General features: G+C 32.9%; 1 protein-coding gene across 1 annotated transcript; it reads left to right on the top strand.

Annotated features, from left to right (window-relative positions):
* LOC140447432 (protein GPR107) lies at positions 1 to 24,447 on the top strand. Its single transcript, XM_072540079.1, has 8 exons — positions 1 to 185; positions 1,073 to 1,183; positions 3,727 to 3,872; positions 9,317 to 9,470; positions 11,989 to 12,382; positions 16,165 to 16,424; positions 20,279 to 20,556; positions 21,782 to 24,447. Exons 1-8 carry the CDS (start codon positions 111 to 113, stop codon positions 21,927 to 21,929), a joined length of 1,566 nt encoding a protein of 521 aa, XP_072396180.1. The 5' UTR covers positions 1 to 110; the 3' UTR covers positions 21,930 to 24,447.
* The last annotated feature ends 2,012 nt before the right edge of the window (positions 24,448 to 26,459 follow it).

Here is a 26,459-nt window from a genome sequence, read left to right as displayed (position 1 = left end):
AATGTCAAATGTCAAATAATTGTCATCAGTGATTAACCTGGAACATATGATTTTAGATTTGAGAATGTTTTAATAAATTAGACTTGTTTTCAACTATTAAAAGTTTCACCATGAAGACTATTATATTTACTTTTATCCTCTGCTTTAGTAGTAGTTGGGCACGTATACATAATTTCCAAATTTCCGTAAGTAAAAATAATTTTGCTTTATACATTTATAGGCAGTGAGTTAAATTTACCTGATATTTTTATCTTTGTTTTGAGTAGGATTACTGTAATAAACAAACGAGTACACAAGAGATGCGTACTTCAGTTTCACCTTTGATAGTCATTGTAAATAATTTAGAATTTAGCTGAATTTAAATCAACAGTTTAAATAAGAGATTAAACTTAATAAAATGCAAATAAACAGTAACTTTCTTTCTGAAGGTTTCGATACACAATTTACAATTAATTAATACAACAATGACAAAATAATTTACAATAATACAGACACATCTGTTAACAATTTAATTAGCTAGGAGAAAGGAAATATTACAAATAAAACAGTTGTTGAATCAACCTAATTTAAATAATGAATTTAATAAAACCACATATTTGCATACATATAAGCATATATCAGTGATGTCTCCATGCAGTTTTGACCTCCTTGATATTACAGTCTCAAATATGAATATACACACTTTCACTATCACATTCTTCAGGATTGATAGTCATGACTTTGTTAGGTTTCAAGTTGCTGCTGTATTACTTCATTAGAGGAAAATTATGCCAACTTTATTCTCTATTAGTTGTAACATATTTTTGTACCCTGTTCATCAAATTGCTTAAAGCAGGTACATTTGATCAAACTTTAGTTGTAATTAGATACCAAAGGCAGATATCCTCAATATAATTGATTACGAACTTATGTATGAATATAAATAGTACAAATAATAGGTGAAAGCAACTCCACCTATACTTTTGACTGAAAGACTAATTTATATAGATGTATCTAATACAATAAATGTCAATTGTTACTTTTTGGGTAAGTTGTACAGAATAAATGCAAATTATTGCTTTGTATATTTCAGAATGATGCCAGAAAAAACATTCCTTTGAGCAATTTTGGATTTTATAGTGGTGGATACTTGGAAATGGAACTCACCAACTTCACTGCATCTTTTTTAAACACTTCAAATTTGGTAAGTATTCTCTCTATTTCTGCTTTCTTTCTGTATACTTATTGTTACGAAAGTAGATCGAGAACATTCAAAATGACATCGAAAATTCATGATATGTCTAGTGAAGTTTGGAACATCAGAAAAAATTTGGTGTTCAATAAAAGTACACATAAGTCATCTATTTCTGTTTTCATGTATTAGCCCCTTTGTAAACTTTTGATGTTAACTGTTTTTTTTTGTTTGTTTTGTTTGATGTTAAAAGTTTTTTAACATATTGGTTATATACTCTTTCATAGACTAATTCCTATGCTTAGTTTGACATATCTGTGTGGGCCCTAGCCTCCTGAAGAATTTCTCTCCAGTAGTTCCTATCCATTGCCTTCCTCCTCCAAGCATGTATTGCTGACTGACCAATGGGTCTATCGAGGAGCATTTTTCTAGCTGGATAATTTTGTTTTAACTAAATTACATGCCCTACTCTCCTCAGACATCCTATATTAACCCATTAGCGCCGAGATTAATAAATTATTGATTTTGTATTATTTTTTGCAATATTATTAATGAACTGTGTTTAAATAATAAAAAACTTCATAAAATATTTTTTCTGAGATATTTCATTTCTGAGATATTAAGTGTTGCTTTAAAGCAATACGGCATACAGGACAATTTAAAAATAATGCATAGCGACGACTTTCGTCCACTAAATGTTATAAATGATAAATGTTGTAAATGATAAATGCATCATTTACAAACTGTTCAAATATTTTTGTTGGAGACATTTGTTCATATCTAGAATAGTCGGATTTTGGAAATACCAATGCACGTTATTTGACAAACTCTGCTCCCTTCAGCCATTGAGGTTGATTTCGAGGCTCAAGAAGTCTATTGTTTGGTAGTCGTATTTCTGCTCCGGCACGTAATTGACGGGATGAAAGGTTATCTACCAGCCAAAAAAAAATAGTAAATTATATCAAGGGCTTGAGCAAGCGAAAAACCTCGTCTAGAACAAAAATGATAAAATTTAAAATATAGGTAGTACAAGCGCCTAGCGTTGTTTTAAGGCAACGGCTGGGTTACAACAGGCACTGACAAGTAGTTATTGATCAATTCATATAAATTATTTAAAATATGTTTTTTTAGTATAATAAACACAAATTTAACATAATATAAATAATAAGTTTTATTTATATCGAAATTATGGTACTTACTCAAATCGAATGTCCATTATTTTCAAGTTCTAATATTATACTCAACTTCAAATGCACCAAACTAACAAACAGTTCTTAACACCGCAAATAGATACGCATAACTGACTGTGGGCGATTATGGTTGATGGAATTTGCAAGATCACACCTCTTTTATGACTATCTTATGACTTCAAGCTCCTCACAAATACAGGCATGTCTGCCGTTGCTTTAAAGCAACGCACGGCGCTAATGGGTTAATGTATTTTACAATATCTGGTTCCTGGTATATTCTATTTCGTTCAAGTTGTATTGTCTTCTCCATACTCCACACTATCAGAGAACAGGATATCAAATATAAATACTACTGGCTTCTGTCATACTTTATATACTTGGGTGTCTGGTTTTTATGTAAATTCTCTTTGGCAACCCTTAGAATTATTCTCATACCTCTATTTTTGAGTTTCTGTAATAATTGAGAAGTATGGTTCAATTTTGATTTAAATACCATGGCTCTTGTCTACATTGTTTTCTGTAGTTATTCTCAGTACTCTCATCTCTGCCGTTTCCAGTAGCCTTTGCGTTTTGGCTGTCTCGGGTCTTGTTTCTGAGGCATATGTCTTTATTGGTCTTACACTGGCTTTATAAATTCTTGACTTCATCTCAGGTTAATGTGTCTGTTTCGCCATATAGTGTTATTAAAGCATCCTGGCAGTCTATTTGCTTTTTGGACTTGATCCCTCACTTCTTTGTCCAGGTTTCTGTAGCTAGACAGTGTAATAAAGTGAAAATTGCCATGTTAATATCGAACCTTCAATAGAAGACAGAACTTCAGGAAGAAGTTAATGAGAAAGTCTGTATCATTTAAACATGGAAGTAGCCCTAAGACACTAACCTGAGGAACACTCATGTTAATACCAATTATAGAAGAAATAATATCATTTATTTTCACTTTTTTCTTCTATTAACCTAATAGTTTGTTACCCAGTTCAATGCACTAAGATAATACCATAATCTCTTAATTTTGCCAACAGAATATTTCTGTCTACAGTTTCAAATGCACGTTTTAAATTACAAAAAAAACAACTATATATTTATTATGGTCAATTTATCTTCTGAAACTACTCAACGCTAGTTCTTTTTACACAGTTTTTTCCTAAAACCAGAACGATTTTACTTTTAAGACATCGCATATTTGGTTAGAAAATGCCAATTCTATCATTTTTTCAATAGATATACCTACTTTTTTTTAGGTGTATCCTACAATAGAATGTATCATAACCTAGGAAATATTATTAGTTTAATTTAGATAGTATTCCAATATTTGCTGCATTAATTATTTTTATTAATTTTTCTAATAACATACTAATGGATAGACAGTTTGGTTTCAGTTTGGATAAAACAATCAATGATGGAGTCAATCCCTATCTCGATGGGCATGATGACACATGCATTTTGAAGAAGGACTTGGGAAAACCACAAACTGAAGAAATTATTCTGTTTATTTTAGATTTGAAAACGAATCAGTAAGTTTATTTTTATATTTTATTTTTTTTGCTCTATAATCTTTTTGTGTATGCATGGAGCAAATTTAGGAATTGTAACATATACACTAGCTCAAAATAGTAAAGAGCCATGAGGTGCGCTGATGATAGAAAAAGAAACACAGATGGACATCTTTTACAAATTCAGAACATTGTTGCCAAGTCTTAAAATAGTTATATATAACTATTTTATTTAAAATGAGAATAAAATTTATATTTACTTATTATTTGCTGTGGATTTTAAACTTTCAATAAACAAAGTATGTTGAAGAAAGGAAAATGCGTTAAAAGAGAATGCCATTTACCTTTAAATATGATGTTTGGTAAGGAAACACAGGTACAAATATTCTTCTTCTTCTTTTATGTAAACATGACTCTTTCTGTTTTCCAATGTGCCTCCAGTAAGTATCTTTCCATCGTTTTCGTGGTCTTCCTATTGGGAAACCGTCTCTTACCGTCTTTACTACTCTATTTATTGTCATCCGGCTTATATGATGTTCCATTCTACTCTTTTATTTCTTACCCAGTCCTTGATGTTCTCCACCTTGAATCTATGTCGTATATCTGTACTTCTAGCTCTGTCCCATAGTTTTTTACCATAAATTTTTCCAAGTGTTTTCATCTCTGCTGTTTCTAACATCCTTTTTGTCCTCTCTGTGTCAAGTCGTGTTTCTGCCGCTTATGTCATTATTGGTCTGATCACTGTTTTGTAAATTCTGCTTTTCATTTCTTTCTCGATATTTTTATTACTCCATATTGTTCCATTCAGGCAACCTGCGGCTATGTTTGCTTGATTCACTTGATCTTCCACATATGTTTCGAGCTTTCCGTAGCTGGATAATTTGATGCCTTTTTAGTTCTTACTTTTTTTATTATTTCATCCAAAATCAGGTTGAACATTAGATGTCTTATGACATAGCCAGCTTCATTAGGGTCAGTTAGTGCTTCTTCCACTTTTATTTTGGTGTTTTGGTAGATATTTCCAATAGTTTTGATTATTCCTAAAGATATCTCTCTTGCGTACAATAAGTGGATAACGTCCTTTAATTTGATCCGGTCAAATGCCTTCTTAAGGTCCACGAAACATATATCTGCCGGTTTTTTGTATTCTAATGATTTCTCTTGCACATGCCTCATTATAAATATAGCTTAGATGCATGATCTTCCCGACCTAAAACCTTGTTGTTCTTCTGTTAGTGTTTTAATTTTTTTAGTTTATTTTTATCACTGGTTGTCAATTTTAGTGTTGTGTTTAATCATTAATTCCTCTGTAATTTTCCGAGTCCGATTTGTCTCCCTTTTTGAAGAGATATATTACGATGCTTGATCTACATTCTTAAGGAATTCGGTTTTGTTCTATCAGAACTGATTCTCAGATCTGGTCCTCCATACTTTAGGAGTTCGTTCGGTATTATGTCCTCCTTTGATGATTTTCTGTTTTTTAATTTACTTAATGCTTCCTTTCAACTATTTTGAAATAAAAAAAAAATTTTGAACAAACGGATCCCATTAAGATACAGCGAGGAGTCAGACAGGGTGACACTATATCACCCAAACTATTCAATCAAGCTTTGGAAGACGTTTGAGGAAATTACAATGGGAAAAACGGGGTATTAACATAAATGGCCAATACTTGAATCACTTGAGACATGCAGACGACATTGTATTAATAACAGATAAAAGGGAAGAATTACAAAATATGATGGGTGAATTCTAATAAAACAAAAATTATGACCAACCAACCAGAAGAATTAATTATTACAATTGTACAAACAACTATAGAACAAGTAAAAGAATGTGTATATTTGGGACAACTAGTTAAATTAAATAAAGAAAATCAGACCGGAGAAATAAAGAGAAGGATACAGTTGGCTTGGGTATCCTTTGGAAAACTTTCCTATATACTAAAAAATAGAAAATACCCCCAATATTTAAAAACAGGAGTCTTCAACCAATGTATACTTCCTGTTCTCATTTACGGTTCTCAAACTTGGACGTTTACAAAGGAAAACATGGAAAAAAATAGCAAAGACCCAAAGAGAAATGGAAAGGCAAATGCTGAACATCAGGCTATCAGACAAGAAAAGAAATACTTGGATCGGCAACAAAACAAAAGTGACCGAGGTATTAACGCAGATAGCAAAACTTAAGTGGAAGTTCGCTAGACATACCATAAGGCAGAAAGACGACAGATGGAATAAGATGATTATACACTGGAGACCATATAGCTACAAACGAAAAAGAGGAAGGTCACAAATGAGATGGTCAGATGACTTGAAGAAACACGCAGGCCCGAAGTGGATACAAACTGCCTACAATAAAGAGACGTGGAAGAAGGAAGAGGAGGCCTATGACAGCAAGGGCTGTCCTCCTTTACCTTTTCCTCCTCAATATTTATTTCTTCGTTTGCCTTCACCTCTGGTGTTGCATTAAATTGCATTATTTTTATTATTAAGGTGGTATGTCACAATGTTAAAATTTATATACTTTTTAGGTACAGTTATCGTCACTATTTCAAAACAAATCTTCAACTTATGATTATGTACGTAAACTGTACACCTTCTATTTTAATGATATCTAGTTAAAATTTCCAAAGAAAGCAGTAATTTTTTTATAACTGTACTTAAATAAATCGATGTCATAACTTACGTGGTAACGTGCCTAAAAATTGGTATTGTGTAATAATTTTTGAACTTAGGTACAAAATAACTACGTTAAATGATTAACTATCCAAAAACCTTTATTTTAAGCAAATGTTCGTTATCCATACTGCCCTAATTTTTAAATTAACTGTACCTAAAGATAAAATTACAATTAAAAGCTGCAAACTAGGGATTTTGTTGATGTTACCATTATAAGTTGGCATTTTGATAGTGAGAAATTAGTTCGGCTATCACTTAATAGATGGGAAAATTAGTTCACGTGTCATTTAGTAGAAGGCAGCAGTGATGTATTACATAGCGACAAATGCGTGTTTGCCGAATTTAAGAAAAATCTGCAAAACATTGAAACATAGTTTTGTGGTTATGCCAATTGTCTATTTGTTATGCAGTAACCATGGTAATACGAATCACGTGGTTTTGTTTAGCAAAGCGGCCCCTCCCAGTTAATATTTTGGCTTCGTTTGACTTTCAATTATCAAGAACTTGAGTCATAATTAGAAATCAGATGAAAATCTGAAATTTTCTGAGGAAAAAACTTCCACTGTTAACATTTGATATGAAAAAAGTTTTTATTGTAGTGACGCTGTTTTTCAACTGACTAAGATATTTTAGATTTCTTAAAAATACTGTTCTTATAAATAAATGGTCTAATTACCATAATTCCTTTTTTGATTATTATTTACCTGCTTTTCAAACAATTCCAAATTTCTTTATCAGTTTGGAATAAATATTTTTGGGCAGATAAAGAATTCAGAATTGTCATAAATATTTCCAAATGAATGAACGTTTTGTGTGTATGTAGTAGTATAAAAAATATCAAGTAATTAATATGTTTACTAAAAAAATTCCCAGTCAGCACATCCGGCTAAGTGCTGGTGTAAGATAATTAAATTTTACGACCTTTTTCGTCTGAGAATGTATTGAGTATCATGTATCATATCAATAACTGTTGATAATATGTATTAGAATTGCATACATATAGTTAGTCGATTTTTTACCACAAGAGCAAGCTGTAATAAAACCACACTTGTGTAATTTAATACAAAAGCAAGTTTTTTGTTTAAAATTTAATTTTGTATTATTTCGAACCCCGCATCTTTCGTGAAAAATAACTGCGGGACGTGACAGGACTTATATACGGGAAGTTAGTTGTTTTCGCTTATTTTAGTGCAAACTTTTTTTCTGGCAAATAATTTTGTTTTTGCCGTAAGGGTCGGCCAAAGTTAACCTCGGAAAATGAAATCAGATAGAAAAAGCAGAACGGTACTTCGTATAGAGCATTTACGAAAATTGTCAATGTTTTGGACAGTTTGTTACAATAGCTTTACTTGTAAGTTGTAAGCCTTACAAGTAAAGTACAATGAGCTTTGTGAAGTGGAAAGTGCGGTACTTAAAAGTATATTCGAAGAAGTTTCCGAAGAAGAGATAATCAGTGAGATGGAGGCAACGGATAAATACAGTGCAAGGTACTTTGAGTCATGAATTGTAAAAGGTAAGCGCAAATTTAAATTACCTCCAATCGAGTTGAAAAATTATTAAGAGTTTGTAACCTAGGTTTGGCAGAGAGGATCTCCAGATTGAAGTTTACATTAGAGAGCTCTTAAAGATAATTTTCAGTCGAGTTTCTAGTAGTCCTTGTAAGATTTCTGCTCTTTATGATATGATTGAGAGTCAACTTCGTTCACTTGAGACCTTAGACAAAACCTGCTGACAAGTTTTCGGCGATATTGTATCCTCTTATTGAGTCAAGTTTGACAAAACATACCATTCGACTATAACATCTTGTTTGTTGTGGAGAAACTGCAGAAGTTACATCTTTAGAAACAAGATTGAGTGGGCTAATGAGCTTTTTACAGAGTGAATTTCAAAATAAAGAAGAAATTGATTTAGCAACGGAAGGTTTTGGTTTACCGACTGAAAATAAATATAAATTCAATAACCTTGTTGCCAAGAAAAATGTAAAATTACCTAAGCAAGGAACTTATCGGCCCTTAGCGACCGCTGCTGGGTTAATAAATTATGAGGTTTATGGAAAGTAGCTGCGGGACGTTCCACACGTATCAATAAATACACTTTTTAGTGTTTACATCTAGTTTCAATACTTAGAAATGTTAAAAAAAACAAAGCATATCAGAAATTTAATGATTTTTATTCTGACATTTTTTGTTTCTATGGACCATTTTCGGTAAAAAACAGTTATAAAAAAAACTATAACAGTTATAAAATGTTTATAAAACTAAAAAAACAACACTCAAAATCAAAACAGCAACCTCAAAGGTAAATAAATAACAAAACACGATTCAAAATTAAAAAAATATATGGAATGATCCAATCCGAAAATAAAAATTTCTGAAACTTCTACTAATAGCTCATATTAACTTACATTGAACAAGACTGCCGCAGACTGCCGATTGAGAGCGAACTGTACCGATCGTATTATATTATAACTCCCAGTACTTGCCCTCACTGGCAACTATGTCGCTGTTCAGAGAAGTAAATTTCGGGAAAATTAAAAAATTAGAATATGATGCACGTGCTGCCATCTACTCAAAGAATTGTTAAACGTTAGTTTATTTGAATGCCACTCATTTTAACTGCGGCGTGAACATACCCCCTTAATATATTAAAAATAAATGTACATTAAGAAAAAGTTGATAGAAAACCATTATTCAAAAAATGTAAAAACGGACAGTCAACATAGGTCTATGTAAATAACCCAAAAATAAAATGAAACATAGTTAAAAACACATTTCTTTTTTTCAGGCTAGCGATAAAGTGTAAAGGCAAACAAAAACATGTACACATTTCCACACAGAGAAATGACAATGACAAGTTCAATGAAAAGCCTGATTGTTCAGATCTTAGTTTAGACCTAAGTGTTGTAGAACGTAATGGACATGTTTATTACAATACATCAGTAAGTATAAGTAATATATAAGGTATGATTATAAATTAATAAGACTCTTTATGTACTTTAATTAAAAGTTGGTAATTTTAAAGGATTATTAGGTATAACTAAACCTCACCTAACTTAACATAATATAATCTAACTAAAACCAAAGAATATAGACGCATATAGAAGGACAGTTCAAATGGGTGATTTGGTTACGGTTATTATACTTCAAAACAATCCGACGACTGCAGAAACTCAAATCGTGGCCGTCTGCTTAAAACCATCATGTTTAGGTTAGGTTTAAAACCATCATGTTGAGGTTAGGTTTAAAACCATCACCATTTATTTAGGGGGAAGTGGGAAAGGAGTACGAACGGAGCTATATTTAACTTATGCATCCAAGCTTAATCAAATTTCAAAGCCATTGATTTGCAAACTGTCTTTTTTTTGTTTTTTTTTTCACAATAAAATCTTTATTTTTAATATATTAAATTGTTAAATTTTTAATTTTAAAACTTAAAAAAGTATGAAATTTACAATATTCAAAGTGTTTATTTTTTTTATTACATCTAAATCAAATTTTATAACTTTGAATTAAAAATATGTTTGTTCCAACACTACGAAAAACCGTCACAACGTTTTATTATACTGTTTTCCTGCCCAAAAATTTACGAAACATTTTAAAAAAATTTCAAAATATATTCAACTAAAAATTTCATTTTCTTAGAACTTTTCATTAAATTTTTAGACTATTTTCGAAATTATTTCATTGAACATTTGTCCTGTTCAAAAAAGTATTCAATGAAACTTTTTACTAAATTTTGAAATTTTTGAAATGTATTGGAAAACAAAAAAAGTAAAATAAAAATATATGAGAAATTATAAACGTTTTAAAAGTAAGATCTGAGAACTATCTCCTCCATAACTCCTCCCTCTATGACCTTTATTTTTACTATCGTTCAGTCTGTGGAACAGAGATCACAACCAGTCTTCTGTATTAAGGTCTTGATTTTGCCTCTTTAGACGGGTCCTGATGGTTTCTTCATCAAGCTCAGGCCCTCAATAGTCTTCACCACTTCAGTCGTCCATTTTTTTATATACTTGTTAACACAGTTCTCCCACAGGGTCCCTTCGCTAAATGATGTTTTATGGAACTGCAGAAGTTCATTTTGACTTCCGATAGGGGCCTCATCAAGTGCTTGCTCCAGTTTGTTAATGATCAAATTTGCTTGAGTCCGATCTAGTTGAGTATCAGGATGGTGTATGTGTGTTACCACGATTCTGACTACTTTTGTCACGGTGCTTTATGACCTAGTCTGCTCGTTAGAGCCCCTTGGTTTCTTAGTAACTCTGTTACGAGGGAGGTGTCGGTATTTTCCCGAAGTCTCTTTTTATCCTCGGGTGTTGCTGATTTGGTTTTCTTGGGATTTGCTATGGCCTATGTCCCAGCAACCATTTTTGCCATTTTTCTCATCTTCCTGTGCTGAGCTCTAGAGAGGCGTTATTTAAGACTTACTTATTAATTTTTTTAAATTAAAAATCCGAAATTATACTTAACAATTTCGAATTTTTAAATTTTAAAAAATACTTCTTTGGTGTATGTGTAAGAGAGTTTTAATCATATTATTTGTAGATTTGTACATATTTAAATTAAAAATTTGTATCATATTTTGTCTAAAAAGATTCATTTATTAAAAGTTAAAATAATATTTTATCTTCTTCAAGAAATTTTATAAAACGCAAAAATTTAATGCTATTCTACGATCACGCGGCATCTATGTATAAAAATATCTAAAGTTGCATTTGTCGCCCCACTCTTTCATATTTTAGAAGTAGTAATAGCGCTGACATGACCGCTCCTAGTGGTACAAATAAGGAACTAAAAACTTAATCAACCTCTGATTCATGTGTATAACCTTTGCCGACGCTATATAACTGAAAATGACAGTGAAAGTTCCTTCTAAATGCGTCTATATTCTTTGCTAAAACCCTGATATAGAAACTGTTATTTATCGCTACAAAGCTGAGGTCAATTTTTGTGTTCAATATACTGCCAGAAGTATTTTTTATGACATTTTCATAACATATTTCATATTTCCTTTTATGTCACGTTGATATTAACATAAAAGTACCTACCTATCAAAAGTCAAGCTATTTTTAGCACTGTTTTTAAATTTCCCCTCATTTTATATTAAATTTGTTATGTAAAATAGGCTGATGAGACCAAACTGATGATTGCTTCAATCTATCCGATTTTTGTCTGTGTTGTCTGAAAGGACAACTCATGGATTTGGTTTTAGCTCTGACTTTGATCTGTGTCTCCATCTGTTCGTCTGAGACTTGTTACATTTAGTATGTTGTTTCCATGACCAGCATCTACAATGCTATGATCAATTTGCAGAAGATGACTACATTTATGTCACTTATGTATATTAATGCGTAGTTATATTGTAGTACAGTACTTTGTTATCGTTTTTGTAAGCCAAAGCAATGCAAACAAAAATAATGATTAAAAATATGTGTTTGTCTATTTTGGTTTTAGTTCGTGATGAATGTTCAAACTTTAGAAGAAGAAGGACTGTACACCTTGATATTCCACAACTGTCCCCTGAACGAAAATGTAGAGACTCATGTGGACTTCAATATAAAAATCGTGGAGTACAATCCGAGCAGTTATCTTTCAGCGGGAGACATGCCATTACCCGCGCTCTACTGCATGATGTCCATTCTGTTCCTGCTCTCAGGAATGTTTTGGGTGTTCTTATTGAAGCAGTCAAAACATCCGGTGTATAAAATCCATTACATGATGGCCGTACTCGTATTTCTGAAGGCTATTACCTTGGCTTTCCATGGAGTTAATTATCACTACATCGAAAGACTTGGTGTACATCTGGCTACATGGGCGATATTGTTTTATATTGCACATTTATTGAAAGGTATGTATACATATTAGTAGACGTTTAATGATACTAAATTCGAGAAGAAGACAAGGCGTTAAAACCGGCATCTCGCAGTAAAGAACTAATATTTTTATATTAAAAATTATGTAGCTTTTTATTTAATACAGTACCCAACGTTTTTCCAATAACCAAACTTTCCTCTGAAGTGCACTTTCAGAGGATTTAATATCAAGAACATGAGCTGTCGTAGTATCAGTGGAAACATTTTTCGTCGACGATCACGAAACGACGCTGAAACTTCTTCGGATTGCGCTTAAGCCCATCCTCGAAAATCCTAACGGTGAATTTGAGTGGGCTATCTCTATTTCAAAAATTTCTTTCTATATCTCTCTCAAACCCAGGTCAAAAATGCTTTTATTTTTTACTTGAACTGATTATACAACCGGGACACCCTCTGAAGTGACAGGTTTGGGGCTACACAATAAAACCATAAACTTAAGTCTTCTCTTTAGTGATGTTATGGGTAATTAGAATAACAGACCAGAGTAATATTATCTATTCATAACAATTCTTACAACGTAACAATGGTACATAGAGGTAACAAATCACCCTGTAAATAACTAAATATCGAAGACAGACACAACTTTCATAAAATGTACATTTATTGTAAATTATAGTAGAAACATGCATAGGTATATTTTCGACAAAAATATTAAGATTGTAAATTTTTAAATAAAACAAATTTAACAAAATAGTGTTCCTCTAATAGAATTCCTTTGTTTATGTCTTATATTTTCTTTTGTTTTTTTTGTTACTTAAAAAGTAACATTACATGATCCGTCTAAAATTCAAAATTTTACACAACACAGTGGTCCAAATGTTTCCGATGATGTTGGTACATCGCCAGAAATGTTCTTGTGCTTGTTCCCGACGAATTTGTTTGAGAAAATAGTTTTTGAAACCAATCGTTACGCAACACAGCAATATGGGGATCGTTATATTCCAACAATATATGAAGAATTGAAATGTTTCTTTGGGGTTAAAGTCGATAAAATTATATAAATATAGAATTATGTGTAATGTTTCTTTAGGTGTTTCAAATAAAAATTATAATAAAAATCTTGCAACTTTAAATATTTTCTGGGGTTCATCTACAAAGTAACAGAATTCTCTATTCGGTATAAATAACTGTCCTTGCACTTGATAGTAATAGGACTCAGTTCTTTTTAAATGCAATTGACCGTCAATTAGTTGGCAAATTTTTTTTTAATTTAATTTAATTTTTTTTTGTTCAAGAGATTCTTTAGGCGTAAGATCTCTTGGTTTATATAAACATTTAATTTCGACAGGCCTGAGTCACCTATTAAACTATCAAGACTAGCTGCAAGAAAGGGATATTCATCATGTATGACAACATTACTTCTAACATTTTTTTTTGCTTTCGGTTCGTTCGCAATTCCCTATTCTGTGAATCTATTTCTACAAAACGTTGGATTCAATATTGCTTCCACAGTTTTAGTTCTGTCTGTTTTACTCGTATTTTAAAAACTTTACCGAAATTGCTGGACGTTAACCGTTGTTGACGTGCTATATATATACCAAGCAGCACTGTTATTTTGTGCTTTTGTATTAATAAAATCTCTGTTTTTTCTGAGATATATTTTTTTGTATTTTTTTTAAATCCCTGTTTTTTTTGCTTCGAAGTCTTCATCCGACAACTGAACTAACTCTTCTGCTTTGGGCAATTCCCGTTTTTTTGCTTCGAAGTCTTCATCCGACAACTGAACTAACTCTTCTGCTTTAGGCCATAGTCTTTATCAGGTTTATTATTACTTGTTTTTTTTTAATATATTTTTTTTGAGTCTTTGTTTCTTGTACCAATTTCTTACATTTTTTTTTGAACAAATAAGTTGTGGCAATAACGACTTTTACTTTTGCTTATATTTTTTAATATATTATTTAAATAATTTCGACGTGAATTATGACACTGCTGCCGCCAAACACCTTAACTGATAGCCACCTCTCTTGGTGTGAATTATACATTTTTACTACCTCCAACAAATTTTGCAATAACAGAATTGAAGCCTTCGGCGGTATTATTGGTGGCGTTTTTTTATCAAACTGTTTGCATTATATTTAAGCCTATTGCTGAATGATGTATTATCGGACAACAAACCATACTTTTGCATTTCAGAAATATAATTAATTTCCTGGTCAAAATTTTCTTTTTTACAAAAATATATCAATATCAGTTTTCAATATCTTGTTTTAAACCAAGTATTTTTATATTGTTACTGGAATTGTGTTCACGTAAATATTTAGTCTTAATAACCTATTTAATACCTAATCAAATATATACAGCGTAATCCTTTATGCTACTCACCACTATTTATGTATAGTTAACCTAGTTACTTATATACTAAAAAAAATTCCCTGTTTATACACAATTGATCCTTGACTATCTGAATTTACAAATAATAAAATATAAGACAAAATTTAATGATTCTACCTAAAAAGGTAATTTACTTGCCTACTAGAGATATAACTCTGTACTTTGGCTTTCATCTAAATGTCCTAATAAAGTAATAAGGACACTAGCCTGACGGGATAGATGCCTAAGGTTTAAATATATAATAATAAAATACCAATACCGAATTCTCTGATTAAATGTGTACACATACAACCGTACAATAGAGTTAATAGGGAGGATTTAAAACCTCAACCTGTAGTTGACAATTAGTCCTTAAATGTTATTTAGTATTATTTAAAAAAAATGAGGGAAGTGTTTCCGGCTGGTTCTCTGAAGTTGTCCGGGAATAGTCTTATAGAGATCCGGACCTCTGCTAAGGAACAGCTAAGGGTGAAGGGTAAAGGTGTAAATCCAATAGGGAATAACTTAATTATTTTTTTCTTCAAATAAACAAAAAAAAAACAAAAATAAAGAATCCTTGACTCCTGATTTTAACTTCTTCAGTAGGCTAACAAGAACATTTGTGTTAAGAGTTCCTTCTTACTCTTGATAAAAAGTAGGGAAAAACACAAGGTTTATTAACCTTGAATGGTAGTACATAAAGTTACTGAGGAAGCTTGTATGAAAGCAAAAAGCCTTAATGGTTTAGTAAATAATGTGACCTTCGAATGGTTTGACAATATTTTATGTAAAATGGATTGATTAAATAGATAATATTAACGAAAAGTATGCTCTGGATACTTTTTAGATTTTAGAATATAAAAGAACGGTATGAGACAGAATATTTTTATAGATAGCCTTAATAGATAGTAGATAGTTTTAAAGATAGATAATTATATGTTTTAAGGCCGGGAAGTAAAATAGAAAATTGACGTATGATTTTATATTATTACTATATTTGAATCTATAATATTTCTTAAAAAAATGACAATATTTTAGAAATCAAAATGGCTGATGGTTTTTATACTTTTTATTGATAATTGGATTCACTTACCGGCTCAGAGTGGCTATAAATCAAACGGTACACATAATAAAACAAACTAAAACTTTTCTCCAACTTCCTCTTCTTCCCCAAAAAAAAAAAAAAAATCGCACTTCTTGAGCCGCCTACTTTTTTTATTAATCCAACTTCTCTTCCCCGAAGTCAAAACAAGAGTGGCCGCTAATTGCTAGTCGGATAAGCATGTCTGCCAAAACTGCCGCTTGGAGCCGCTGTTTAATACCAACTAAGAAATTACAAATTACTAAGAGATATCGACTGAATATTGATTCATAGATTTTATTTAAGGTCATGCAGCTGAATTAATAAATTGTTTTGCCTTATATTAATGTAGAATTTTTTTTATAGGTGCGCTGTTATTCGTCATTCTAGTATTGGTCGGTACAGGATGGACTTTTGTGAAACACGTATTAACACCGAGAGATAAAAAGCTGTTTATGGCGGTCATACCTCTACAGGTTTTAGCCAATGTTGCTGATATTATACTGGAAGAGAGCGAAGAAAGCGCTCGCGAATATGTAGCTTGGAAAAATTTTGTCATTTTGGTGGATTTATTGTGTTGTGGCTGTATTTTATTCCCTGTTGTATGGTCGATTCGTCATTTGCAGGTAAGACTTTCATTTATAATCAGATTTTCAAATATAAAACATTAAAATTTATTGTCAGTCTATTGTCGCATTATTATTGTGCTTAAACATGTTTCATCATCTTATTATATTCGTATATTCAGAAAGCATATTTATGTACAGATGTTTTAGCTATTGGCATTGAAGTTACGTCAGTCTTAACTTAACCTAACCTAATCTAAGCTAACTTAACCAATTGGATCGTACGAATCTTCGAATTAGGAACTATCGTTCCGTACTGTCGCGAACTGTCTAACTGCAAAATGTCGAAGTCGTTCGTGAAGTCGTTAGGGACAGGATTTATAGCATGATTAGCTGACCCGACCTCGCTTTGCTGTGGCTTGGCTATTATATGACTAATTCAATTTATTTAACAGAGTTAAGTAACTATCATGAAATTCGTGATGGCATCCCTGGTATATCCAGAGAACCTAAAAATTCTTGTGGATAATTTACGGCTTCGTCTTCATTAACAATACTGTCGATTGATTTAAAAGATAGCAGATCACCTGATAAAAACTGTTAAGTCTGGAAGTTAATTTCGTTAACATTTTTCGCCGACAGAATTGCGCGCTCAATGAGCCAATTATGATTCAAGTAATTATTTAGTATAGCCGGAAAGATACTTACAATTAATTCATGTTTGGTCTCAACAAAAGTGCAGAAATTCTATAGAAGTTTGATGTATTGTGTATTTGGATGCAGTTTTATTTTACCGTTTCCAATATTTAGCAAATGTTTGGAAACATTTTGCACTTTTACTTTTATCTTAAGGGTCAATCGTACTGTTTTGACATTTCGCCATTAAAACGATTGTGTTAAACATGCATTAATCTCATCCGAATATGTAAAGAGAGGAATAACCGGTAATGTCTGTTTGAAGTCACCAGACAGTAGTAATACAGCATCACCCAATAGTTTGTTGTTGCCGTTTAAATTTTGCATACTTCTATGTAATGCTTCGAGTGAATCTTTATTAGTCATAGTACATTTATCCCAGATAAGAACTGAACTCTTTACAATTCGACAACTCTTCTTTACAATTTCATCATATTTTCTCGAGTTTATGCGAAACGAAAAAAGTAAATAGACATGACGTTTGTTAAACGTCACTTTATGTTTAAATGAACTACCACTGTAGTAGAGGTAGAGTCTTAATAAAACATTTTGTATAAGGGTATAATGTAACTGATGTATGGGAAAATAAAACCTTGTTTCTACTATTCTCTTTATAATTTCATCATATTTTCTCCCCTATTAGGCCTTCTTAAAACTTCAAATAATTATTTCAAAACCAAAATAAGCCTAACCGATTCAGTGATTCTCGATTTATTATAAAAAAAGTTATAAAAACTTAAAATGATGTTTTTTAATTTATTATATTGTAATTATATGTAGTTATAAAATATCATAAAATGATGTTTAACAAACGGATCAAATGAACTAAAACTAGGTGAAGTCGCATAAAACTATTTGAATTTACAATTAAAAAAAAATAAGGATCATTTATCAAGATAAAAAATATCCTATCTCCTAAGTTGGACTAGCAAATACACTTTAACAAAATTTTATTGCAATGGGTTCAGTGGTTTTTGGATATTAGCTTGGACAAACATAGTGACACGAGATTTTTATATATAAAGATAATTATAATCTGGATGTTGAATTTGTAGATTTTAGGGTTATGAAATAACAATACAAACTATTTCCAAGGATCTAAAAATACATTATATTTCCAATTTCCAATAGTTATGTCTTGAAAATATGTATATTAAAAACTGCGTAGAACCACTGGCTAATTAAATTTATGAGCTAAATTTATGATGAGGAAACTAGAACAGTTAGTTTGCCGAGTCGTGAAATTATTACTATAAATTCAGTGGTACATTATAAAAAATTACAACCAAAAAAAATAGTGAATTGTAATGAAGAATTAGTATGATTAAATTTAAGTACAAAACCAACTGGTACGAAATATTCATCATCACTAATGTTTCACTATCTCTTAAAGCTCCTGTGATATTTTAAATAAGAAATTTAAAATTGACGTAATAAATTATTACAATACAAAAGTAAAACTACGGAGCAAAACTCATTGCACTATGGTAAAGTTGGGTGCCTAAGTTGAGGTTTTATCACGCGAATTTGTTTTTTGTCTTTTGAGTGGTACGACGATCACTAAGTATGGAATTTACGGGTTCAAGATTACTGTTTTGGCGATGAAAGTAATTTAAGAAATAGAACAAATTCATGCATATATCTTATAAATACACTACCGAGCATAAAATTAGGGTCACCCCGTAATTTGAATTTATTTTAGAAATTATTATTCTGTTTTAACTATTGTCGGTTGTAACATAGTTTACTAACGGATTGCTTAAAGAAAACAACGCTTTTGTCGTTTAAAGTTTATTAAAAATAATGGAAATGAAGAATTTTCCTTTGATATACTAAATATTGAAAAGGGACAATTTTAATTTGATGTGCTTTTTATTGAAAAAAAGAAATTTTAAGAACTTCAGTAGCGAGTATTCCCTCCTCTGGCAGTGATAACAGCTTGCAAACGACGAGGCATGCTTTGGATCATATTTTGGATCACATCCTTGCACCAATATGTCGCGTAGCTCTCTCGAATTTCTGGGGGCCGGCACATGACTCCGTAAACGTCTCTTCATCTCATCCCAAACATGTTCTATGGGATTGATATCTGTGTCTAAACAAATCGTGTGATTTGAACCTCGTCAAGATACTTATAGTAACTATCCTAGCAGTGTGGGGCCGTGCATTATCATGCATAAATGTTGCGTCGTCTCCAAGAATAGCCATAAACGGTAAAACATGGTCTTCCAGAATCTGTGTCAGGTACCTACGCGCTGTCAATGTCCCATTCTCGATAAAGACTAACTCCGTGTAAGCATCAAACGATATGCCTCCCCATGCCATAACTGACCCTCTACCAAATGGAAGACGCTCGGCAACACATGCTTAAGCACATCTCTCGCCTGAACGTCGCCACACTCTTACACGTTTGTCTGAGCCCGTAAGACAGAATCTCGATTCATCGGAAAACAATACACGACTCCAATCCTGCATCTCCAAGCCAAGTGTTCTTGTGCAAAATTCAATCTGGCAATTCGGTGTTCACGGGAAAGCGGCGGTCCAGTTACTCTAGTTCGAGAAGATAAACCAGCAGCATGAAGTCGTCTCCTAACTGTCCATTCACTTATGTTTACATTTCTCATTTCTCGCAGATGATTTCGAAGAGAAACTGCCGTGACCGTTCGGTTTCTCAAAGCACTAGAAACGACAAAGCGGTCATCTCTAGCTGTTGTAATCCTGCCTCGACCTGAACCAGGTCTTCGAGTAAGCAGACCGGTCTCTTCGTACCGTTGCACACTCGAGACTTATACCAACGTTTCTCGCAGTTTCGCGCTGACCGTGGCCATCTTCTAACGCCGCCACAACAGAATTTATGCTCATTGCAATACACTGACAGTGATAACAATACACAAACAATTTACAATTGACGTTAAAACCATAGAAACAAAAACTGTGCTGATAACGGTTTTTAGGAATTAGGTTAAGGGGCCCTTTTTATCTCAAACGCTTGTCGAAACAACGACAACAATTTTTTTTTTCAAGAAGTCCATTAGTAAACTATGTTACAACCGAAAATAGTTTAAACAGAATAATAATTTCTAAAATAAATTCAAAAAACGGGGTGACCCTAATTTTATGCTCGGTAATGTATAAATGACCGACGGATAAATATCTACTATTTCTATCATATAAATGTTGCTGAAAATATTTGATTTTACATTTACACATTGTTTTAGGAAGCATCGCAGACGGACGGCAAAGCTGCGATGAATCTCAGAAAACTAAAACTCTTCCGCCATTTTTATGTCATGATCGTTTGTTATATATACTCTACAAGAATAATCGTCTATCTGTTGAAAATAACCGTGCCGTTCCAGTACGGTTGGCTGCATGAAATGTTTAAGGAAATGGCAACCTATGTGTTCTTCGTTCTCACAGCGTACAAGTTCCGACCAGCTTCTCAGAATCCGTACTTCGTGTTGAACTATGACGACGATGATGAGATGGATCAAGTGTAAGTAAATTGATTATATTAATTGTAATATAATAAATATAAAGTTTTTTTTGTTTCCTGGGCCCGTCTGATCCAAGATCTCCGTTATCACTTGTTGTTTCCTACACCAAGTCTAGAATTTTTGTACCCTGTATAAGTTTTGTAGAGGACTTTTGCTTGGTGTGTCCTAAATATACCAGAATCTCCTCTTGCTGTCAGTATAGTCTGTGTCTTTTGAGGTCCAGCGCCTCATATCACCTGTTTTATAGTTTCTGGTTCCTCATCGCCAGAGTCAGTTAAGGTTTCCATTGTAAATACCTATTTTACGTGCCCGGTTAAGATTACTGTTACTGTTCTCAGTTTATTCCTGTCCATATGCAGCAGTTTCTCTGCTATTTTTGTACATGTTCTACCAATAAAGATTTTCTTGTTTGTTTGTTTTGGGATGATCTTCCAATATCGCTCATGCCTTTCTCGGATCCAGTCCTCTAGAGCCTTTGGGACTGCAGCCTTTGATGCTCCCAAGGTCATAGCTGTTCCGTCTGGTTTGTTTGAATCCCTTAGTAAGTAGATCTGCTTTTTCGTTGCGTTCGATGTCTTGATGCTCTGTTACCCAAACAAGCTCAACCCTGTTCCAGTCTCCTAGTTCATTCAGTTCTCCGATGCAGTCCCATTCCAGTCTCGACGTCACATCCTGACATACCGGTGCCTCCAGTGCCGCTTGATTATCTGACAATATATATATATATATATATATATATATATATATATATATATATATATATATATATATATATATATATATATATATATATATATATATATATCTGGTATTTTTACAGTGCTCTCTCATTATTTCTCTTTGAAAACAGTGCAATTCCTCCCCAAGGGAAAGCTTTCACTAAATCTTGGATTTTTGGAGTATATAACTGCCCCGAAACCTCTCCAGGTTTGGATCCGTCTGTTTACCAGATCTGACCTTGTTGGTTATTGTATTTTTTATTTCTCATACATTCCTGTCTGGAATAGACACCCAGTATGAATTCTTAAAATTGTACCTTTTTGTCATGCGATCCGATTCCACAATAAAGATGTCCTTCAGTTCTTGTGATACTCGTATGCTCTGTCCCTTTCGCACTTTTCGCTAATGTTAAAGTAACCAATTATATCGGAAAGGCTACCTTTAGTTGCTCATCCAATTCCTGTACTATTTACATAACTCTACAGATCAAAATTTTATTTACAGACTTACCGAATCGGGCGCCACCGAAGGACTGAAGAAAGTAAACTCCAGGCACACGAAACCGTCTCTACATCAAACCTTCGAAGAGATCAACGAAGAGGAAAAGGACCTGTTACTGAGTCAAAAAGAAAGTAGTCATGAATACGATTAAAACGATATTTTTGTTGTGAATATTTCGCCTAGTTTTCTACTGTGATACCAACTAATGCTAAGTTTGTACATGATTAGTAACAATGCCAGCAAGCTGTCGAAAGGTAGTACCGTATACCTTATATTTGGAAGATATACAACGATATTTTTATGTATGAGTGTGTACAAAAAGTAAGTCATTACTATTTATATCACAAAATCATTAATGTCTCCATTCATCATATAAAACTAAACATAAAAAAGTAAGTGTCATCAAAGTTGGACCTGTTCCTGAGGATTAAAGAGTAAAAACTTCAAAAATAACTATGTATATGGTATACGGTACACGGTATAAGGTAAATATGGTGCAAACTAGATAAAGCAATGTTCAACAAATACAGAAAAAAGTAAGCCTCGTTTCGGCATATACGAGTATACCTCTTTAGGCCATATTCGTAACATTTGAACACTCCACACTTTATTGGCGGTGCTCTTTTTCACGAATATTTGGGCACAATGTAAAAATATCGAAACGAAGCTCTAATATAACATATACTGACTGTTAACCTCTTTATATTAATTTTTGCAACACATAAATAAATTTTTATAACGATATAAATACTTTTTTTATCACATAATTCTCGACAGGTAGGTAGGCTAACACGAAGGGGACTTTAAGCGATCTGTCCAACAGTCTGAATGTTTGAAAGTAAAGAATTACGACGGGTTTTACAGAACGAGAGTCTAATGCATTCAACATTATTTCCTCTGCAGTGATTTTGGAACTGTTCAAAAATGTTGCGCCCATCTCTATTTTTAGCAGTTCCTAAAGCAGGTATATTAGTTTCTGGTTTCAGCAATTGTTTTTTTTGTTACTCAGTGGCGCACCCAGGGGGGTTTTGTGAGTTAAAACTCCTCAGGGCACTATTCCGACACTGTTAGGACTCAAAATGGATTGTAGCATAAAAAAATTCTGTGCCCAACGAAAACCCCCCCCCCCCACATGAAAATTCTAGGTGCGCCACTGTGCTACGACGTGCATGAATTAATTGAATATTGAATATCCAATACTTTTATCGACTAGAATAATTATAAAATAAACAAAAATAAAAAGTAAAGTGGTGGCGCAAATTAGTTGGACCAAATATTTCGTTAGTGTTACTACTGTGTGCGTCGTCCTTAAGTTTTAACCATTTAAGGCGTAGAACTCAGTTTTTTCTTTTTAAAAACACATGATTTTGGATTACTTTTTTTACACCGCTTGAATTCCGACTTTTTGGAAAATGGAATATCCAGATGGTCCTTATTATTATTTACTTCTGGCTATAAGTCACTTTCAGATGAGTATATTTAAGTTTTTGTCTTCTATAACAGTTTTTGTTACTATAACGGTAATACTAGTAAAATATCCTACATAAATGCTCACTGGTAGCCATTTTTACCGCTTACTGACTTTCAGATTGGTGCAAGCTTAGATTAATACTTTAGGTTCGAAAAATGACAGTGGTAAATATAGCTACCAGTTACACTTAAAGGGTTAAAACGGCATAAATTTATAATAGGCAGTAATCTAGTTGAAAATTATTACAAATTTCCTGTAAAATTCAGGAATTGTGCGAACTGGTGGAGCTCGGAAGTGATTTTTTCATCTGATGCCGAAGAGTCTCGATAGGTGATAGATCAGGGCTACTTGAAGGCCATTTTAAAACCGGAATATTCATTTCCTGCAACCGAGAAGTTACGGATTTCCCTCTATGGCAGGCTGCATTATCTTTTTGAAATATAAATCCTCCATCTGTCAGTTGAATTTCATGAATGGACGACAAAATGTTGGCTGTTTTAATACCTAAGGTCATTGTCGATACATATTAATGAGTCAAATCAAGAGGTGTGAAATAACTGAAAGCTTGAAAAAACATTTAGTCAAAAAATGGAGATTGTCGCTTTTGATACTAGGAGCTACTCAATTATTGGAGGATCTGCTAAAAATAGAGATGGATACGAAATATTTGAACAGTTAAAAAATCACAATCAGAGTTTTGGAGTAAACTTCATGTTCTTTCTGCCTGTTAAATAAATAAACATTTTGTATGTTATGACATGTTGAAAATACAAATATTACACAACAATAATAATTCTTCAGACCTATTATTGTACGTTACCAACATTTATTTGGAAGAAAGTGGCTTGTACCAGTTAAGTCTTTTAAAAATCCCGTTCGTATGAGCCTACCTAACGAAACCTACTCTTAAGGTTTAATCTAGTAAAATTCGGTAGATATTACTTGCGATCTTATGACGCTCTTGTGAAAACCATACCATGACTGTCATGGTGAAATGAAAACACCAAAGACGACTAACGTTGGAGTTTATAAAAATGTTAATTTTAAGTAGAGGTCTTTTTTGATGATATTTAATGTTAAGTAAGTTAGGAAATATTTATTTGTACTGTATAAATAAATGGATTGCTGATTTTTGTAAACCACTGTAGCTGCGAAAGCATGTTTTACTTTTTCTCGCATATTATATAAATATTGAAAATGGAGAGTTTTATTTTATTTAACTTTTTTGGAATACACATGGAAATCTCCTCAAGATAATACTCAACAGTTATTTTATGATTCATTTAATTTCCATAAGAAATTCAAGCAGATCACAGGATGTTATACGATTAAAAACATGACCGTCATTAGAAAAAACAACAAAATAATAACAGGTAATAATTAAATCCACTTGGCCTGTAAAGAATATATTAACAGTATGTATCTCGATGCCCGATCAACAGTAAATCTAACCAACTTCAGCAAGGCTTCTTCAGGGCAATGTATACTGGTATCAGAAGTGAATTATGCCATTAGGAATTTAAAAAAAACTGAAAGGCGCCCGAGGAAGATAATATGGAGGCTGAGATGCTAAAATTAATCAATTGAATCGGTATTTTCAGAAACAACTTTTCAATTTTTGGCAATATTGACATTTCTTCATAAATCCGTTTTTTTTATACGTCGAAACACCATTCTAGGCAGAAACAACATCAGTCTCGACTTACTGTAATAAAATATCTCTCCTCCTCCTCAGTCCTAATCCCTTTTGGGATGTGGCGACACCATCACGCCTTTACAGTTTTTCCACGATTTCCCTCCATATTTCCCTGTCTTGGGCTAGTTGTTCGGCTTCATGTAACCCTTGGTTAATCAATATTTTTGTTTGATCTGCCCAATGGCTTGGAGATCTTCCCCTAGGTCTATTTCCTTCAACTCTACCCTCGACTATCAGTTTTTCCATCGTACCTGTTCTTCTAGCAATGTGTCCAAAATACTCCAAATATCTCTGTTGTATTTGTTTAAGCAATCTCCTTTACTTGAAGTTGTTCTAATATCGATACGTTAGTGCGATGATCAATCCAGGATATTCTTAATATGCGGCGGTATACCCACATTTCAAAAGCGTCTAGTTTATTTTTATCCGCTTTCTTTAAGGTCCACGTTTCGGATGCATATGTGGCTATGGGGAAAATGAGTGCCCTTACCAGCCTTAGTTTTGTGTGTATTGTTATGCTAGAATGTTTCCAAATTGTTACCAGTTTCATCATAGCTGTTCTAGCAGTAGTCAACCTTCTACGTATCTCTCTGTTACACCCTCCGTCATTTGTTATTAGGAACCCCATGTATATGAAACTATTTACTACTTCAAAGAACCCAATTTCTTTAATGTGTTGAAGATTATTCCGAGCTCTGTCTACTATCATGATCTTCGTTTTACTCCTATTTAGCTTTGTGTCATCAGCATATCTTAAGTTACTGATTTTTTGACCTCCTCCTGATATTCCACCCTTCCATCCGTCTAGTATCTTTCGCATAATGTGTTCGCTGTAGATATTAAACAGAGTTGGCGAGATTATGCATCCCTGCCTGACACATGCCTCTGTTCTGAAATGATCGGAATGAGTGTTGTTTATTTTTACTGTGCACTTATTATTTTCATCTAGACCTCTAATTAAATGAATTAAGTAGTGGGGTGTTCCCATTTCCGCTAGTATGGACTATAGCTGCTGCCATTTCACTTTATCGAAGGCCTTTGTGTAATCCACAAAGCACATAAGCATAGGAGTATCGAATTCACGAGTTTTTTCGATTAGCTGTCTGACATTAAGGATGTGTTCTCTTGTGCCTTTTCCTGGGACAAATCCAGCTTGTTTTTCTGATATCTGAGGCAATAGAAAAGCGTTTAGTCTTTTATGTATTACATGAAGTTGAACCTTGCTTGCATGGGATATTAGGGTTACCGTTCTGTAGTTGCTGCAATCTAGCGGAGTTCCTTTCTCCACTCTCCGGTTTCCCAAATCTTTTTGCAGGTCATATGCGTAACATTTACTCCAACATCTCCAATCTCTTTTAAAACTTCTGCGGTGATCTGGTCTGCGCCAGGAGATTTTCTATTTTTTAACTTTTTGATTGCTTTTTCTACCTCTGACTTTAGAATGTTTGGTTCTCTCTCTGTAGTGAATTTGTCGTGATTTGCATTCTGGGGATCATCTGCATATAAACTTTGAC

The sequence above is a fragment of the Diabrotica undecimpunctata genome, chromosome 8 (assembly GCF_040954645.1).
Source record: "Diabrotica undecimpunctata isolate CICGRU chromosome 8, icDiaUnde3, whole genome shotgun sequence".
NCBI lineage: Eukaryota > Metazoa > Arthropoda > Insecta > Coleoptera > Chrysomelidae > Diabrotica > Diabrotica undecimpunctata.
This window is presented reverse-complemented; position numbering and strand designations above follow the sequence as displayed.

Coding starts and splice junctions, on each gene's coding strand:
- LOC140447432 (XM_072540079.1), top strand. CDS start 111: ATGAAGACTATTATATTTACTTTTATCCTCTGCTTTAGTAGTAGTTGG. Junction 1,184..3,726: donor TTTTAAACACTTCAAATTTG/GTAAGTATTCTC, acceptor ATGGATAGACAG/TTTGGTTTCAGTTTGGATAA. Junction 16,425..20,278: donor GGTCGATTCGTCATTTGCAG/GTAAGACTTTCA, acceptor ACATTGTTTTAG/GAAGCATCGCAGACGGACGG.